This window comes from Pseudoliparis swirei, chromosome 1, assembly GCF_029220125.1.
Source record: "Pseudoliparis swirei isolate HS2019 ecotype Mariana Trench chromosome 1, NWPU_hadal_v1, whole genome shotgun sequence".
Lineage (NCBI taxonomy): Eukaryota > Metazoa > Chordata > Actinopteri > Perciformes > Liparidae > Pseudoliparis > Pseudoliparis swirei.
The window spans coordinates 17,291,677-17,310,574 of NC_079388.1; the positions used below are offsets into that span (position 1 = coordinate 17,291,677).

General features: G+C 45.6%; 1 protein-coding gene across 3 annotated transcripts in view; it reads right to left on the reverse strand.

The window, feature by feature from the left end:
• Window positions 1–4,467: 4,467 nt before the first annotated feature.
• ctdp1 (CTD (carboxy-terminal domain, RNA polymerase II, polypeptide A) phosphatase, subunit 1) overlaps window positions 4,468–18,898 on the reverse strand; it is a 54,297-nt gene continuing 39,866 nt past the window's right edge. For 2 of the 3 annotated variants that reach the window (XM_056418796.1, XM_056418787.1), the window contains exon 13: window positions 4,468–4,926. In XM_056418796.1, coding sequence (XP_056274771.1) covers window positions 4,737–4,926 — 190 coding nt within the window. In that variant the 3' untranslated portion in view covers window positions 4,468–4,736. The remainder of the gene's footprint in view (window positions 4,927–18,898) is intronic. The other variant, XM_056418804.1, reaches the window with a different exon arrangement.

The window sequence follows — 18,898 nt, forward strand, 5'->3', positions numbered from 1 at the left end:
ACACCACGGGTGTAAATACAAAATGTCTTCCATTCGGATTTCAGAATCAGAATCAGAATCAGAAACAGGTTTATTGCCAAAGAATGAATGTTTTCACAAACAAACGAGGAATTTTTTTTGGTGGAAGGTGCAACATTTGGACATGACAAACAACAATCAACGCAAGGAGGGAGGAGGAGGAGGAGGAGGAGGAGGAGGAGGAGGAAGGCGGGAAGAAGGAGGAGAGGAAGGTGGAAGAAGAGGTGGTAGTCCAGGGGGTGACAGTCTGTCAGTCCGGGTCCATTGATGAGCCCGACCCGCCTCGGGATAAAGCTTTTGGTGTGGCGGAGGTCGTGGCCATGATGGACGCAGCCTCCTCCCGAGGAGGGACTCGAACAGGAGTGTCCAGGGTGGGAGGGTCGGCGACAATCTTTCTGGCCCGCTTCAGTGACCTGGAAGTGAACAGGACCTGGAGGAAGGCAGATTGCAGCCGATAACCTCTCGGCCGAGCGGATGATGCTCTGCAGCCTGCGCTTGTCTTTGGCTGTGGCTGCAGGGTGCCAGACGGTGATGGAGGAGCAGATGATGGACTCAACGATGGCCGTAGAACTGTACCATCATCTTCCTGGCAGGTTGAATTTCCTCAGCTGCCTCAGGAAGAACATCCTCTGCTGGGCCTTCTTGGAGATGGAGCCGATGTTCAGCTCCCACTTGAGGTCCTGGGAGATGATGGAGCCCAGGAAGCGGTAGGACTCCACAGCGTCGGGAGTCACACAGGATGAGAGGGGCGGGTGGGGCTGCATTCCTCCTGAAATCCACAACCATCTCCACTGTCTTCAGAGCGTTGAGCTCCAGGTTGTTCTGGCTGCACCAGGTCACCAGGTGGTCAGTCTCCCACCTGTAGGCGGTCTCGTCCGCCAGAGATGAGTCCAATGAGGGTGGTGTCATCCATGAACTTTAGGAGCTTGACGGACTGGTGACTGGAGGTGCAGCTGTTGGTGTACAGGGAGAACAGCAGAGGGAGAGAACACAGCCTTGGGGAACCCGTGCTGGTGGTCCGGGAGCCTGAGACGTGTTTCCCCAGCCTCACGTGCTGCTTCCTGTCGGTCAGGAAGTCTGTGATCCACCTGCAGGTGGAGTCGGGCACGTGCAGCTGGGAGAGCTTGTCCTGCAACAGGGACGGGATGATGGAATTGAAGGCAGAGCTGAAGTCCACAAACAGGATCCTGGCGTAGGTTCCTCGGGAGTCCAGATGCTGGAGGATGTAGTGAAGGGCCATGTTGACTGCATCGCCGGCAGACCTGATGGCGCTGTAGGCGAACTGCAGGGGTCCAGGAGTGGGTCGGTGATGGTCTTGAGGTGTGACAGGACCAAGCGTTCAAAGGACTTCATGACCACAGAGGTCAGGCGACGGGCCTGTAGTCATTGAGTCCTGTGATCTTGGGTTTTTGGGGACGGGATGATGGTGGAGGCCTTGAAGCAGGCTGGAACGTGGCATGTCTCCAGGAGGTGTTGAAGATGTCGGTGAACACCGGAGACAGCTGGTCAGCACAGTGCTTCAGGGTGGAGGGGAGACGGAGTCCGGGCCCGCTGCTTTGCGGGGTTCTGCTTTTAAACAGCCTGTTGACTGCTCTCTCCAGGATGACGAGGCGTCGCTGAGTTGATGGAGGGTGCTCCAGAGGTGTGAGCCCCTGATGGGCTGGGGAGGGTGGGCTGATGGTCTGTGGCTTGTTGGTGGGGCTGTGGGGATGGTCTCAGGACTGCTCCATTGTCTTTCAAAGCGGCAGTAGAACTCATTTAGCTCGTCTGCCAGAAGCACATTGTTCATGGAGTGGGGTGATTTGGGCTTGTAGTTGGTGATCTGCCTGAGCCCTCTCCAGACAGAAGCAGAGTCGTTTGCTGAGAGCTGCTGTTGCAGTTTCTCAGAGTACAGTCGTTTAGCATCTCTCACCGCCTTGCTAAACCTGTATTTGGACTCTGTGTACAGGTCCTTGTCCCCACTCCTGAATGCCTGGTCCTTCTGCAGTCTTAGCTTCCTGAGCTCCGCTGTGAACCAGGGTTTGTCGTTGTTATAACTCACCCTGGAGCTGGATGGAATACAGCTGTCCTCACAGAAGCTGATGTAGGAAGTTACAGCCTCTGTGTACTCATCCAGGCTGTTGGTAGCAGTCCTGAAGACATCCCAGTCAGTACAGTCAAAGCACGCCCGTAGATCCTCCAGAGCCTCACTGGTCCACTTCTTGAACTTCCTCACCACAGGTTTGCAGAGCTTTAGTCTCTGCCTGTATGAGGGAATCAGATGAACCATGACGTGGTCAGAGTTTCCCAGTGCAGCTCGAGGGACGGCGTGATAGGCCCTGCTGATTGTTGTGTAGCAGTGGTCCAGAATGCTCTTCTCTCTGGTAGGGCATTTAATTAACTGTCTATATTTAGGAGTTCGTGGCTGAGGTTTCCTTTGTTAAAATCCCCGAGTACAATAACTAAAGAGTCCGGGAAGGTCCGCTCCACACACCGTATCTGTTCAGCGAGTGTCTGTTGTGCCTCGTTCACGTTCCCCTGCGCGCATGTAAACTCCGCCAGGATGAATGAAGCGAACTCACGTGGGGAGTAGAAGGGTTTGCAGTGGATGATAAAGATTCCAGGTCCGGCGAACAGTGCTGTAGAATCACCGTTACGTCGTTGCACCAGCCGTTGTTGAGGTAAAGCAGATTCCTCCACCCTTTTTTACCGGAGAGCTCCGAGACCCGGTCCGCCGAACAGCTGGAAGCCAGCGAGCTGGAGCGCAGAGTCTGGTATCGAGCCACTAAGCCATGATTCCGTGAAACACAGAACGGAGGATGAGGAGAAGTCTCTGTCTCTCCCACCAGCAGCTGGAGTTCGTCCAGTTTGTTGCACAGTGAGCGGACGTTGAGAGAAATATGCCCGCAGCGCTGTACGAGATCCCGTTTCCGTAGCCGCATAAGCGCCCCGAACGTTCCTCTCCGCCGGCGTTTCACCACGTGGGCGAAGGTGAGCACACCTTTTACAAAAATGTCCAGTAACTCCACAGAAGTTAAAAACGTTGGAAGTAAATCCGCTGGAGTTGTTCCCCTGATATTCAAGAGCTCCTCTCTGGTGAAAGAGCTCTGGGAATCCCAGCAGAAAACAGTATTTAAAACGAAAACAATAAAAAACATCGCGCACCAACACACCGAGGCGACCTTTCGTGGCGCCATCAGAATAAAATGTTGGGCGTTTTCAAACCTGCAGAAACGAATCTCCGCCTCTTCCCCCTCTTGTGCGTCTCCGACCTCTAAGTGGTGTGTTGCGGCGTGTGTGCGCTCCTGTGACGTCTCGAGTGTAATGACAATCAGGAGAAAGCATGGCTGCCACAAACGCATCGCACCAGAGAGGCCTAATGGTTCTGCGCGTTATGATCCCCGACGTGTGGAAAGAGACTAATGGGCTTTTATCTGGAGGACAATTTAATGTTCGGAGAATACTGGAAGCGTGTCAGAAAAAAATAGAACAATTTAAACCATTTGTTTTTTGTTGTTTCTTTACTTAGAAACATTTTTTATTTGACGAAAGTATCTTTTCTCTCAAGTAGGAAATAAGACTTTACAAATATTATACAAGTCAGTTGGTTTGATTAATACTCAAATCACCACAATGCACAATCAGAAAGGGGATGACTGACAGCGTCAAAAAGAACAAAAAGATGGAATAAGATCATCTAAATGTAAAGATGAAATCGTGAGGAAGAGACCCCGGTACACGGGAGGTTCGAGATGGAAGCGTTTTGATTGACCTCCTAAAATGTGTGATACGCGGCGTGGTTGTATTTACCAACCGGGGTGGTCCGAACCCAGAAGGAGGATTCAATTTTGGAGAAAATTATATTTATTTTGCTCACCTCAAATGACCAAAACAATTTTTTTTAATAAACTACCCGTTCAGTTCAGTTTGAGTTCCATATTGACGTTTAGACTTTTTATTTTCTTGTAACACATCAGAGATATGAAAAGATGCATAACCTTAAAACAAGACTATCTGAATTAAGAGATAAAGTGAGAGTGTGTTTTTGTAGTTTGGGGTAACTCACCCTGAGGGGTCACGGGGCCTCACGCTGAACCCTGGGGAGGATGAGCCTTTAAAACTTCTACAAAAACTCAAGAAAATTAGACAAAAACGTGGATTCAGTTGTGGCGACGCGGAGCTACCCACAATGCACCACGACGCCATCAAGCGTACAAACACATTCAAACGTCTCGATCTGCTGGTTTTGCATTTACGACCTGGAGGCCCCCCCAAAAAAAAAAAGTAAAACTGGAAGTCCAGAGTAAAAATATTTAGCTGCACACCGTGAGAAAAAATAATAATAATTCCAATAACTCTTTGGCATGAACGACCATTTTTATAAGTTTTCATTTATCTTTTTACCCGTCGATATAAAAATTGATAGAAAAAAAGAAAAGTAAAAACAAACAAACAACAACAAAAAGTATCAAATGTTACGCCTCCTGCTGTTTATCTTACAATAAAATGTAAAACATCAAAAATGTTTAACGCCGAAAAAAAGGCCATTACATCATCAACGCTACAAGAAGAAAAAGAAAAAAAAACTACGCCTTTATTTACACAGCAACACCATCATCTCTGTACAGGACATTCATCGTTCTCTCGGCTCTCGCGCCGATTCCAGAAGCAGAAAAATAGGATTCCCCCCCCGATACCTCGTCTTGGAGCCGATGTTCGGAGTCTCTTCATTTCCCACGTCACATAAAGTCATTGAGCTCCAGGTCGAGGGCCGCGGCCATCTCGTCCGCCTCCGAGCTGCTTCCTCCGCCTTCCTCGTTGGAGTCCTTGGACGACTCGTCGGCGGATACCTCCCTCGCCTCCTCCTCTTCTTCCTCCTTGTTGTCGTCCTCTTCCTCCCTGGCTTCATCGTGCTTACGCTTGTGGCCCCTGGGGGACGAAGACAAAGACGAGTTAGAGTAAAGGGAAGCGTGCGCGGCTCGGACCTGCGGCACGCCGCTGCTCCGCCGTGGAACAAAGACGGGCGGTTAAAAAGTCGAATTTAACAAAAAGGTCAAAACTCGAAATCTTTAAAGATTAATTATTAAAAAAGATGTGTTAAAAGTAGGGCTGTCAGCGTTAACGCGTTAATCTATGCGATTAATTTGGCCGCGTTAACGCACTAAAATATTTTAACGCAATTAACGCAACTTTGTTTACTTCCGGTGTTCGTTGAAGTTTTTACACTCAAACCGAGTGTCAAACCGCAGCAGTACGGTTTAACACTGTTTCCGTTTTTAAAGCAATTATTTCTCCGCGAAAATAAGGAGCAGAAATCAGTTTAAACTCGTGGATGAATCAATCGGGTTTCCTCCTGCTCCTCCTTCCTCCCGTCTCCCCCTCTGATACACAGAGGAACGGAGGGGCGACGTGTCGGGTGACGCGGCGCGGAAAGAACTCGTCCCACGAAACCTTCACCGTGATTGGTCAATCCGTTTGTCTGTCAACATTTTGGGGAAAAAACAACCAATGAACACTCAGTAAATCACAAAGGACCTCCCACCTCACAGGTAAGGCTCATTGGCAGCCTGTCAGTCAGAGAGCAGAGAACACGGCAACAGGACAATGAGCCTCATTGAATAGAGCTGAGATTGTTCTGGAATGTTTGATGTAGAACACGTGGGGGTGTGTCATATGCAAACGCCTTTAAAAGGTGACATTTTTTGTGTGTGTAAAATGTATAAAATGCCCCCAGCCTCCAGAGGGTTAACGTGACATATTTGAATGTCAGTCAGTTACCAAGGCCACTGGTTCTGCTGTTCAGTGTTAAAGATGACAGGACCAATGGGGTCTCAATATACTTCTTTTTTTTTACTAATCTGATGTTTCACTGAAGAAACAATTTATCATCCACAATATTAAATACCTCGCTGGCACTGTATATGTAGGAGCCTCTTTGAAAACACAGCTCTGTGTGAAGTTTGGTCTTTAAAAAGAATGAACTTTTCACTTTTAATTGCGATTAATGAATTTCAAAATGTGTGATTAATTAGTTATTTTAAAAAAATCGATTGACAGCCCTAGTTAAAAGTGTTAGAGACGTCACAGAACGAGATTCTAATATCAGGATTATCATCAGCAGAAATATCAGTTTTATCAGAATATAGATAAAACACCAGAATATGTTGTATCATCATCATAATCATCATCATCATCATCATCAACTATATCCAGTTAGTTTGTTATCATGTACCACTTGGCTTCTTAAAAATTATTTATTATGTTTAAAAATGAAGTTATGCAGAACTACACAGACAGAGAGAGACAGTAACCCCCCCCCCCCCCCCCCAGTTGGTGATATGAACACCTGCAAGATTCATTTGAAGTCACTTTGTAGATATCCGAAATGCTGCCAATTAAAAAAGGGACTTTTGTGTTGGATATATATATATATAAAACTGGAATGTTCCAAAGCGAGAGAGAGATTATATTTTTCAGGACATGATAGATATCGTGTCTTCTGTAGTCAGTCATCTTTATTGTCAATTCTTTCTGAAGGAATGCCGCTTCTAAATAATAAAATAATAAAATAGGAAGTGGACGTTGTTCCACCCGGCAATGAGACACCGAGCTCTCGAGACACGGTGAATGAATTGAGTTTAATAATGAAATAAAAGAGCAGAAGCAATATGGTACCCTCGCTAGTTTAAGACGATATGAAAGAAAGGGAACAACTCGCTGTACTTCCTCCTCCATCATCTCCATCAATGTAACAGCACTTCGATGGTGAAGAGCAGAACAGTGGCGGAGGAAATAGGAGGAGCATAAAGGACGAGATGAGGTGGTAACACATCCACATTGTTACATTCCTCTCATGAAACAACGGGGTTAGCCTAGCTTAGCATCAAGCTTAACATCGTGGTTAGCCTAGCTTAGCATCAAGCTTAACATCCAGCCAGACAAATAAAATAGTGAAATAAAGCCTCCAAACTCTTTTTAAGTCGACCAACTAACTCGTTGCGTCTCGTTTGTTTAACCGGGAAGACAAACGGTAAACATCGTTAAACATTTAGCTACTTTCCCGTCATATCTGGTGACTTTCAAGACAATGTCTCTCTCTCCTCATGTCTATATTTAAAGTGTGTGGAACCGGACGAACGTTTCAAAACAACGAGTAATCCCCGAGTGGCAAAACCGTTGTCTCACATGGCCATAAACACGCCATCCCTCTCTCCGTGACGCGGAGCGGCTTATTAGCATGACGCTAATGAGGAGTGTCGGTGTATTTTCCTCCCGTGGTTATTGTGGAGGACTGACGGGCGGCGGCGCTCTCATTAGGCCGCGGTGACGGCTCTGCCCCGTCTGTTCATTAGAAGGTCAGATGTCGGCTAATGTGAGAGCGGCCCGGCGACGCGGCGGGCGCCCCTGTGGACCGCGGGGGCTCAGACCGCCGGGTTTGCTGTGGAATCTGAAGAGGCTTCAATTACTCCGGAGCCTCCGGTCAGAGGCCGAGCGGGTAACGAGGATCTCATTCGGCGACGGCGTGAAGAAATGAGGCGATCCCAAATGTTCACGCCATCAGTGACACTGTGCAGGTCATTGACACTGAGTCATTGCAGTGTTGTGTGTATATATGTGTATATATCCATCCATCCATCCATTATCAATACCGCTTATCCTCATTAGGGTCGCGGGGGCGCTGGAGCCGATCCCAGCTGACATAGGGCGAAGGCGGGGGACACCCTGGACAGGCCGCCAGTCCATCGAGGGCACATATAGAGACATACAACCATTCACTCTCACATTCACACCTATGGGCAATTTAGAGATCAATTAACCTGACGGCATGTCTTTGGACTGTGGGAGGAAGCCGGAGAACCCGGAGGGAACCCACGCTGCCACGGGGAGAACATGCAAACTCCACACAGAAGGACCGCCTCGACCGGGAATTGAACCCACGGCCCTCTTGCTGTGAGGCGACAGTGCTAGCCACTACACCACCGTGCAGCCCATGTGTATATATATATATAAATAAATCAAAAATAAATACATATCTGAATATATATATAAATAAATCAAAAAATAAGTAAATATCTGAATATATATATATATAAATAAATCAAAATATATTATATTATAACAGGCGTCACCCTGTTATAATGGTAGGGGAAACACTGGAATATATATATATATATATATATGAAACAAAAATAATAATACAAATAAATGAATATATAAATAAATATATATAATAAAATAAAATATATCAAAATATCAAAACAATTATATATAAATAATAATAATATCTAAATATATTCACAGAATAATAATATATATATAAATATATATTTAAATATACACATACACTAATAGAGGGGTAAAAAAAACCACATTCCCACTGCTATTTCCAAATATTAATAGTTGAGACAGCGGGGGGGAGGGGGGGAGGCTCCTCCGCTGCTTTGCGCCTCGCATCATTTCATCCAATCTAAATCTAAGTCTATTAATCCAACCGCCCACATAAAAACCAACTCGGCGAGACACTTCCACCATGTTCACTCACGGCGGTCTCCTCATCGAGCTTCAGTTGTGATCCACTTTTATGAGATCGTGCTTTTTATGTGCCGATAAATTGCACTGCAACGAAAATGGGGGAAGAGGGCGGGGGGGGGGGGGTTCTTATTTAAACAAACGCACTTTAGATAGATAAACTTTAGATTTAAATAATCTATAAAGAACGCTATTGTTTTGACATAAACGTTAACATTTTACGACTTGCATTTTCATTTAGATACTAAATAGTTATTATGGTTCTGAATTGTTTATTAAAACAAACTGATGAAGTGATGGCAGGAGGAGAAGCAGCGCAGAGAAAGAGGATTTATTTTCATTCTGGGTAAGAATTAGGGACCCATCCATCCAACATGGGGACAGATCGTGACCTTATTAGGGGATTTGCCCTTCAACGCCGTCGTTATAGTTTAACACGCCGCCGCCTCAGTCCCCTTGTTTGAAGTGGACGAGCCAAATCCCCAAAGAGGAAGGTCACAAAGCAACTCTGAAGTCCCGAAAGCCGGAGACACGAATCAGGAAGCGGCTCGACAGGAACAGAAGGTGTCGGAGTCGAGAATGGGGCTGTCGAGGACAATCGGCCATCGCAAAATAAAAATGGCTTCGACCGTTGCCAGAGCGTCTGCTGCAGCCGCCACCTCGTATAAATAATTCACCTTCCCCCGAGAGAGCACTTTAAAGGAAGCGGCTGTTAGAGAGACGCAAGAGGCACAGCGGGCCGACTCGTAGGGGGGTAAATATTTACGCAACTATGTATAAAAAAAGGACCTCAATTTGGGGCTGAAAACGGGGACAAAATGTCCCGATGTCCAACGACATGTTGTGCTTAAGTGTCGGTAGTCAGGTGTCCGTTACTATGGAGACGGACGTCGAGGCCACCACTCGGAGATGTTATCATCTCTTTGCACCACCGGAGTGTGATTGCATGAGGACGACGCCACGGAGCGCCTGAACGCATCATTACAGACGCACAAGTGTTACGGAACGGCTCGCAGAAGAAAGGAAAACAGACGCCACGAGTCGAGACGCACTTCTACGAGACGGTGACGCCGGGGGGAGCGTGCAGATGGCGGAAGACCGTTACAGATCGGGCTGGACGGGGGGTTTCATCTGGTCATGCAGAGGACGCATCACTTCTAACTGAAGTCTGAGGCTGTGAACTCCAGCAAAGGCCTCTCGCTTTGGGGCTGCAGAGGAAGATGAGGAGAGCAGAAAGAAAGAGACTTCAAACGCTTCTGACAACTCTGTTCGCAGCCGGAAGGAAGGAGGGGTTGAGGGGAAAGAGGGAGATGGAGGGCAATAACGAGTGAAGGAGGAGGAACCCGAGCGTGGGAATGAACCACATAATGAACTCAACTTTCGGGGACTCTAATCGTCTCGAGTTTCCTGCAGAGTTTCTATCTCCCGTCGTGGGAGGGTCAACATCCGATGACCTCATGGAGATCAAGAGATCTCATTGGAACAATGACCACGAGCACATGTTGAAGAGTTAGAAAAGGCCTTGGCTGTCTCTGGATGAGTCGTGGGGTCCATATGTAACTGTTAGTTATTAGAAGTAGTCTACAAGGGGATAGGGATACGACTCAGCATTGCCCCCCATTTATCCCATATCATACGCAGCAGATGCGTCGGTGCAGTAGTCGTGAGCCGTAAACCTCCCCGTTCCTCACGCTCCATATGCGGCGAGCTGATAAGCGAGCGCCGTCACCTTTTAGTGTACACCTGTGTGGTCAAGGAGCCAATAGACAACCAGAGCGGGTCAAAGGACGTTCCAAAGCGGATGAACTCATCGGGAAGCTCACGTCGTCCCCGCTCATTAAATATGAGTTTCTTTCGTTGCTTTGGGGCTTTCCAGCTCCATTCTCTGATGGGAGAACGTAAAAAAAACCTAAATCGTTGGGTAATCGCACGCTTCACTTAATTCACGCGTTCGTTCATCGGGGAGCCACTCGGTGGTCACATGGTCAAAGTCGAGCCGCGTTCAGGGGACGTGGTGAGAATCTAGAGTTTAGAAGGGCTCTTACACTGGAGCTCTCCGGACTCTTGGTCTCATATCAAAACACTAGATCCTACAATTCAGAATAATGACGGAAATGTACTGTACACTACATCACTCAAAATCTACTTCCTGTATCACATTTGAAATGATCATTGGCAACAGAAAACCCACAAATAAGTAAATACAGCCAATCGACTCGTGACTCCTGCACTTCGAGCTAATCACTCGACAAAATCCAGACTGTCTGCTGTCCTGGCTCCTCATTGGTGGAACGAGCTCCCCACTGACATCAGGAAGTCTCGACAACTTCCGCCGGAAACTTAAAAACACATCTTTTCCGACTATATCTGTATCAAATAAATTAGCACTTCAGTGGCACTTAAATGACATTTACGTATGGCACTTGTATTTTGACTGTCTTGAAGAAATGTTACTTTCTGTATTCTTGTTGTTCCGAGTTTTTACTCTTGGTTGTTGAAATTATTGTAAGTCTTGTATGTGATGTAAAATACATGTCAAAGGGCCTCATGAGTCATTCCAAAGCCTTTTGAAGGATTGGCGAAGCACCCCGTCGCCTTTTTACGTCACACTTCGATTCAACATTTGGGGTGTATTTGAACTTTGTAGTCATCGAAATGCTCCGGCGCAATTATTACTGTCCCTATCGCCGTGGAGCTGAATGAACTCTGTGAGGGCGTTGGTCTCGTGTCAAAGTAAAGTCTCACAAGCCCGCCGCCTCTCTCGCACCGCTGGGCTTCGTTTAATCGGGGAGCGCCGGGATCATCGGCGTGCTCTCCGGGGGGGGGGGGAAGCCGAGCAAACGCGGACCGCCCGCCGGCGTTCTTTTAAACCCCCGTGTTACCCGGCAGGCGCCGCTCCGACGCGCCGCCGGGACTCGGGCGTCGGGCTTCGCTGTCGGTTTTAACGGGACGGCTTGTGTCCCGCGAGCCGGAGCGAGACGAGACGTCTTCTCCCGACGCGTCGCTCGCGAATCTCTCGGTGGCTTCGAGAAGCTGTGATGTGGTCGCTCGTAGTTGAAGGGAGAACACAACGTTGGAGCGAGGAGACGAGCGAGGAGACGACTGAGGAGGAGCACTGAAGAGCTGTTGGCAGGGTTCTTACACATTTTGACCAATGGATTTTTTCTATGACTTTAAACCAAATTTCCATAACCAAACTGAAATCTCGGTATAAACATGAAAAATTTAGAAAAATGTACGTGGGCTTATATTTTGAGCGTCTTTCTTTAAAAAACATATTCAATCTTTCAAACTCGGGCTTAAATGAACATGTGACTATAACACATTTCCATGACTTTTCCAAAACTTTTAGGATTTACGTTTTTTTCCCCCCCCATGACTATTCCAGGCCTGGGAGTTACAATTTTTAAATTCCAGGACTTTTCCAGGTTTTCCATGACCGTGCGAACCCTCTGTTGGGCACTAACGACGATGCACGTGTGCTAGTTGGGCGTTGATGGGCGGGGCGACAGTTTTCAACCGTTCCTCATCAGTCGAGGGGAACCACAGGACACTCCTCACACAACTCACCCCCCCTCAACTCATCTGACAGCAACTCCAACCAACTGGAGACTCTTCTCCAGGCTACAGCTGCACGAGAGTGTTTGTACTTGGAGAAACAGCAGCAGCAGCTCACTTAATATATAATAATAATATAAACAGCATCCTGCATTATTTAGATATGCATCAGATGAGAGGAAACATTGTTTATGGTGCCGTTTGCATCACACTCCCCTGCATGAGTCCCAGCTGTAATGGCACAAACATGTGATTAATCTGCTGCCTTCACAAACGGAGAGAGAGACGAAGAGGGGGAAGAATAAAGACGCCGCGGTCACGTCTCTCTACGAGTTGGAAACGGCGTCCGTGAACGCAAATGGAATCATTTGAGCTCATAGTGGGGCGATAAAGGGCTGTTAAGGCGGTCTTTAGGGGTCCGATTCTTATTAACAATTACCCGCATCGGGGCCCTCGGGGAGAGACGTGGTAATTGGAAAGCGCATGGAGGCCAATTTACAATAAAAAGGCATTTTCTTAACAGTCCTGCAGCCTTTTGCCGGTGAGCTTTTCCACGCACCAGATACTCAAATGAATGCACCAAATAATCACGTATTGCGTCATCATGTATTGGGTAATCAGGCGGCGGATAGCGTGATCCCTCCTGGTGGAGATTAACGAAAAAACACCCTTGGCTTGCAAATTAATTATAAAATCGGCTAAACATTTTTTTTAAACACAACAATATATTAGAAAGTCCTTAATAATGGTCTGAAGGAGTGGATTATCAAATACAATTTGTTTTTTATGGATAAAAAAAGTTACCCTGCGGAGTACCATTTTTAGCTTTACCCGAAAAAATATGCAGAGGGTGGAAATACTCCCCCCCTTCCCCCGCCTAAAATCATGCATTTAGTCAATCTCAACGACCCGAAAAAAAGTTTTTAAATTGTGAATGAAGACGTTTGCCGACTCGTGTTCGATCGAGTCCGAGGAAAGAAACCAACGAAAAGAGAATAATTCGAGAAATTTAATGCGGCGGAATTTGTTTTTGGCTTTCGTTCAAAAGATAATTGTTTTAAATAACCGGAGGATCCAGGGGAGATTAAGACCAACAGTAATTATTACATAACTCCGGGAAAAGGAAATCGTGTTTCACACCGAATGATGAGAAAGCAGAGAAATGAGGACATTTAATGAGCGCGTGGAGTCCGGCCCGACACACAAGGCCGCTCCGGTAATCCTCAGCCACGCGAGAGCGACAGATATCGGGCGGGAGAAGAAGAAGAGAAGAAAATAAAACAGGAGAATATGCACACAAAAAAAAAAAAGGCACTAGGGTGGGAGTGACGGCAGACCGAGAAAGAGAGACTTTTATCTCGGTCAAAGCGAACGCCGCACAAAAAGGCGGCAAACGAGAGAGAGGAGATTTAAAGCCGTGAGATTTAAATAAATTGAGGTTTTTTTTGCGGTTCTATACGGAAAAACAACGGCAGAAAGCTTTGAGATCTCGGTGAAGTTTATTTTTTCTCTCTCCCTCTTTTGTTTCTTTTGCTATCTGATTTTTAAAAAGGTGTTTGAAACAAGTGAAATTTTAAAAGAACTTAAAAAAACTTTATTTTTTTTCGGTTTCACTGAATTAAAAAAAGAACGTGACAAAACATTGTATTAAATAAATAGAAAAGAATATATAATAAAAAAAATATACAAATAAAGAAAAGAGACATAAGTAGAACATGTGTAATAAATCAATAGGGGGTCATCAATCGCTCTCTGATGTACGTGGACTGCCAGGCCTTCACCTACAGTGTGTATTCCTTTTAATTAATCTTTATTTAAATCAACATGTCTCTACATGTCTGTGTGATTTTCAATATTTCCCCTCTGCACTTAATTGATCATAGTCTTTTGGCTGGCTGTGTGTTTACATACATTGGGTACGGAAAGTATTCAGACCCCTTTAACATGATCACTCTGTTTCATTGCAGCCATTTGCTAATATTAAAAAAGTTCATTTAATTTCTCATGAATGTAACTCAGCACCCCATAAAGACAGAAAAAAACAGAAATGTTGAAATTTTTGCAAATGTAGTAAAAAAAAAAAAAACTGAAATGTCAACATTGTATTGTGTAGATATAAATGTAAGACAAACTAAAATGAAAGACTACAACTAAAAAGTTGTTGGAGTCATCGGACATTAAAAACATCTTTTAAAAAATCGAAGATGTTGGCAAATTGTCCAGTTTTACCAGGTCCGAACTGGAGGTGTGGAGCGGAGCGCTAACCCGATAATGCGAGCTGTCCAGAGAATATAGGGGGGGGGGGGGGGGGAGAGAGAGAGAGAGAACAACTCTAAACTTGCTCTCCTCTGTAGGTGAGCGACAGAAGCTTCCCTTTAACGAAACGAAAGGAAACACGAAATAAAGGGTTTACTTTCTTGACGCTCCCGACAAGCAATTTGACTCTAATGACTCTCGGCTGCCAGGGAGAGCGGGCCGCACTCGCTTCACTTATGTCACGACGCCAGCACGAGAGAGAGAGAGAGAGAGAGAGAGAGAGAGGACGAACGCATTAAAACCCGGGCAGTAGAGCTGGTGGAGAGAGGTTTTTTTCTAATCCAGACACTTTTCAATTTGAACTTTGTGATATTGGGCTTTATGACAAACTGAATTGAAGTTAAAATGAACTTGTAAATTAGATTTAAAAATCTAAATCCTCGTCAGACATTAGCCGGTGGGGTTCCACATGGCTCCGCCTCTTATGCTCTCCACACAAGACTTGTTTACTCGTATCCAACTAGGGCTGCAAGTGACGATTATTTTAATAATCAACGATCTGTCGATAATTTTTTTAGATTAATTTCGGACAAAAGAAAATGTTAGACAAAGAAAAAAAAATGTTCGAAAAAAGAAAGAAAATACAATTTATATTATTTAAGCAAACAGAAGTGACTTTTGGCTTGCAAATTCATTATTTTAAATAATTATTAATATATATATTTTTAGGAGAATGTCCTTATAACAATAATTAAACATGCATGAGTGGATTATTAAATACCAGCTCACAGAGCAAACTCAAAATACTCAAAACATCTCCGCGACTCATTGCGTGGCGGAATAAATGTCGCGACAACAAATCGATAATGAGCTTCATCACCAACTCTTACAATTAAATTGTATTGATTCGTTTGCTCCAACGTGATTAGCCGATACAACTCGGGGCCAAAAAAAATAAAAGAGAAACCAGAGCGCCCCGACACCAACGCAGGGTTTCTGCAGGAGAATTAAACTATTCAATAAAACACAGAATGCAGTTTAATAAAAAATACAAATTCAAGACCGAAAAAGCACAACATGGCCAGAGAGACAAAACCCCGTCTGCCGCTCCGCACACGAGCTTTACACCATGGTGGACGCCATCATCTGATAATGATACCTAATCTATTCTTATTTCTTCTCCTCAGTGGACATGAAATACAAAATGCAGAGCTCTGCTATAAAAGAAAAGCGCCGCGAGAAGCCTCACGACGACTTAACATCCACGTAAGAGCTTTGATCATTCATGTACACGTTGTGCAGAGTCGGCACAAACGCTGAAGCCGCTTCCCCTCCGACGACAGCGGTCCATTTGGTCGAACCCATTTCCAAAACGTGCCCGCGGGTTTATCGCCGTGGCAACGAGAGCATCGGAAGCGGGCGTGGAACATTCCCCCGACCGAGCACCTTCCTGGGTCCTCGGGTTTCTTTTCCTTAGCTGTATTTTATGAAGAGGAAACTCTGCCGAGTCAGATTCGCCAGTTATTTATTGACATTAAAGAGCGTCAAGAACAATAACCGTCAAATCACGACCCGATGGGGGAGTAACTTAAGACGTGAGTCGGGTCAGAGGAGTGGGGGTAGAAGCTGAATGAGACACGGTCAGCTGCAGTGAGAAGTCACGACCTTTTAACGAGCTGTAAGCGGAGTTTTAATCTATTTAAATAAATAAAAAAGGTTCTTACTTCAATCCGGCTCGCAGGAAATGGACAAAGAGACTAACAGAGAGAGAGAAAGAGAGAGACAGAGAGACAAAGGGGGAGAGACAGAGAGAGACAGAGCGAAAGACAGAGAGAGACAGAGCGAAAGAGAGAGAGACAGAGCAAAAGAGAGAGAGAGAGACAGAGGGACAGAGAGAGAGACAGAGCAAAAGAGAGAGAGAGACAGAGACAGAGAGAAAGAGACAGAGCGAAAGAGAGAGAGGGAGAGAGACAGAGCAAAAGAGAGAGAGAGAGACAGAGCGAAAGAGAGAGAGAGAGAGAGAGACAGAGCGAAAGAGAGAGAGAGAGAGGGAGACAGCGAGAGAGACAGAGAGAGAGCGAGAGAGGCCCCGGGGGACGTTTCATTAACACCATGAATATGTAGTACCGTATTTTTTGCACTATAGGGCGCACTGGATTATAAGGCGCACTGTCAATGAATGGTCTATTTTCGATCTTGTTTCATATATAAAGCGCACCGGACTATAAGGCGCATTAAGCGGGAAAAAACAGTCAGATAAGTCAGTCGATCAAACTTTATTAAACGCGTTCACAATAATTCTCAACATTATTCAAACGTTAATGAGCGTATTCACAATAACTACCAACCTTATTCAGTTGTATTTTGGGATCCTTATACACACACTGTAATATTATGGTGAAGCACAGTATTGTAACGGACTGAGGGAAATGTTATGTCCGGATGTAACTGAACGTCTCACGAGCTGGTAGCTGTGAGGCGTGTCTGTGATTGGACAGCGAGTGATGTTGTTGTGCGTGTGTTGTGTTCCGCGGGTTCGGAGCGGAGCTATGACCCGGAGCAGACGTGAAGCTGGTTTTGAGGTTTCACGGCGGTTTGTTGTCGTTTTGGCGAGGCTACGCCAACAGTAGCTTGTTCTATGTTCCTTGAATAAACACCCTATAAGCCATCTACGTCTCGTAGCGTTCCTGACCCAGGGTCGCTACAGTATGTATTACTCCGCGACGCTCCTGGCTACGGTAGCCGTAATGCTGCAAGCGGTGCGGCTTTGTAGTTTACCAAAGTCGTACTAAAACATTTTGATTTAGCGCCGTGAGCGCCTTGTACCACACAAAATCGCTTAGAGGTCAGTAAACAAAACCAGAATTGATCCATATATACGGCGCTTCGGATTATAAGGCGCACTGTCGTTTTTTGAGAAAATTAAAGGCTTTTAAGTGCGCCCTATAGTGCAAAAAATACGGTAAGTCAAAAAGAAGACTTCATGCCTCGCTGCACTTTGCATCCTACGAGTAACGAGCGGGCAAAAAAGCTGAGTCAGCGGCTTCTATTCAGGAACTTTAAAAAAAAGAAATGTAAAGACTCCTCAGATCTGAGGGACTTTCAGTCGTCAATTACCGACGTGAGCGGAGACGTTTGAATGTTCTCCACCGGAGCAGACGCTTCACGTACCTGAGCTGTGGAACGATTTCAGGTTTCCAACCCGGCTTTGGAAAAATCAGCTTTATTCAGGGAGAAAGCTCAGATTGTAAAAATACTTCTAGTACATTAGCATATCCAGTAGTTTCTCAAATAAATGTACTTAATATAACTCGAAAAGCTTGAAAATATGATTTGACATCTTAATCCTTATATTGGCACCAAAAAAAAGCAATTTTAAACATGAAATGGTTTAAATGTTCTCTCAATATTAAAAGAAGATAATTTTATGGTAAAATATACTTCTGTCGTGTTTTGTGAAAATGTTGAGGAGAGGGACCGTCCTCCGTTTCTCTCCTGAAGGTTTCTTCCCCCGTTTGGAGGGAGTTTGTTAGTTCGATGTGAGGTCAAAGGTCAGGGATGTCGTGTTTCAGTAAATGTGCCAGAGTTAGCCAAGAGGCTATTTTTCATCTGTAGTCCCAAAGCGTGGAGCGTGTACAGGTTGTAAAGCCCTCTGAGGCAGATGTGTAATTTGTGATATTGGGCTCTGCAAAATAAACTGAATTTAATTGATAAGAGAACATTCTCACACACACACACACACACACAGGGCGAAAAAAAGAAAAAAAAGAAGAACGATAAACAGATGAAAGTCATTTTGAGTTTGTCTTCCCGACTGGGATTTTTTTTTAGTGAGGTGTAAAAAAACGATAAACCGAAGATGTGTTTTTTTGCGACTGCGTCTAATTGCTGCCCAAGTCACGTGTGCGTGAAGCAAAAGCACATTGTGTTAATGTTATATGTATATACATATATAAATAAAAAAAGGTCACTGATGGAGAGACGGTAGTTAATGAAGGCTTCCCGCCGCACCTCTGCATCTGGCAGCCAACACATCCGTAATGTGACGGACTAAAAACACGCCATAATTGGCACCGCCTGGCCGGCGGCTACCGGAGTCATGGGGGGGCTATCGTTTCAAACAAGAATCTTCACCAATTAGAGGAGAAGAGTCCCTCAAACCGAGCGCCTGTTGGTCTGCGGACGCGTTCGCTCCGTGGCGGTGAGGAGGAAACGCTTCCTCACTTCCTCCAGCGTCCTCAGCCGGAAGCCTACGCCCTGCTCCCGCGTCTGCAGGCTCAGAGCGCCTCGTGAACAGAGCGTGGTGATGTCACACTGCTTTTTTATAAAAATACCCACCCACCCCCGCCCGACACCTCGTCTCATGGTTCTCCCCGTTTTTCTGTTTTCATGTCGTTACCGTGGTTCTGTGATCGGCTCCCATTGGCCAGAAACTTTCTTTTTTTTGAAGGAAAGAAATACAAATGTATTCATCCTTTATTCCAGCTTATAAAAAAAGAGTCGGCCTTGACGCAAACGTCGTGGTTCGAGCCGTACGACGTGGCTTTTAAATCTTTCA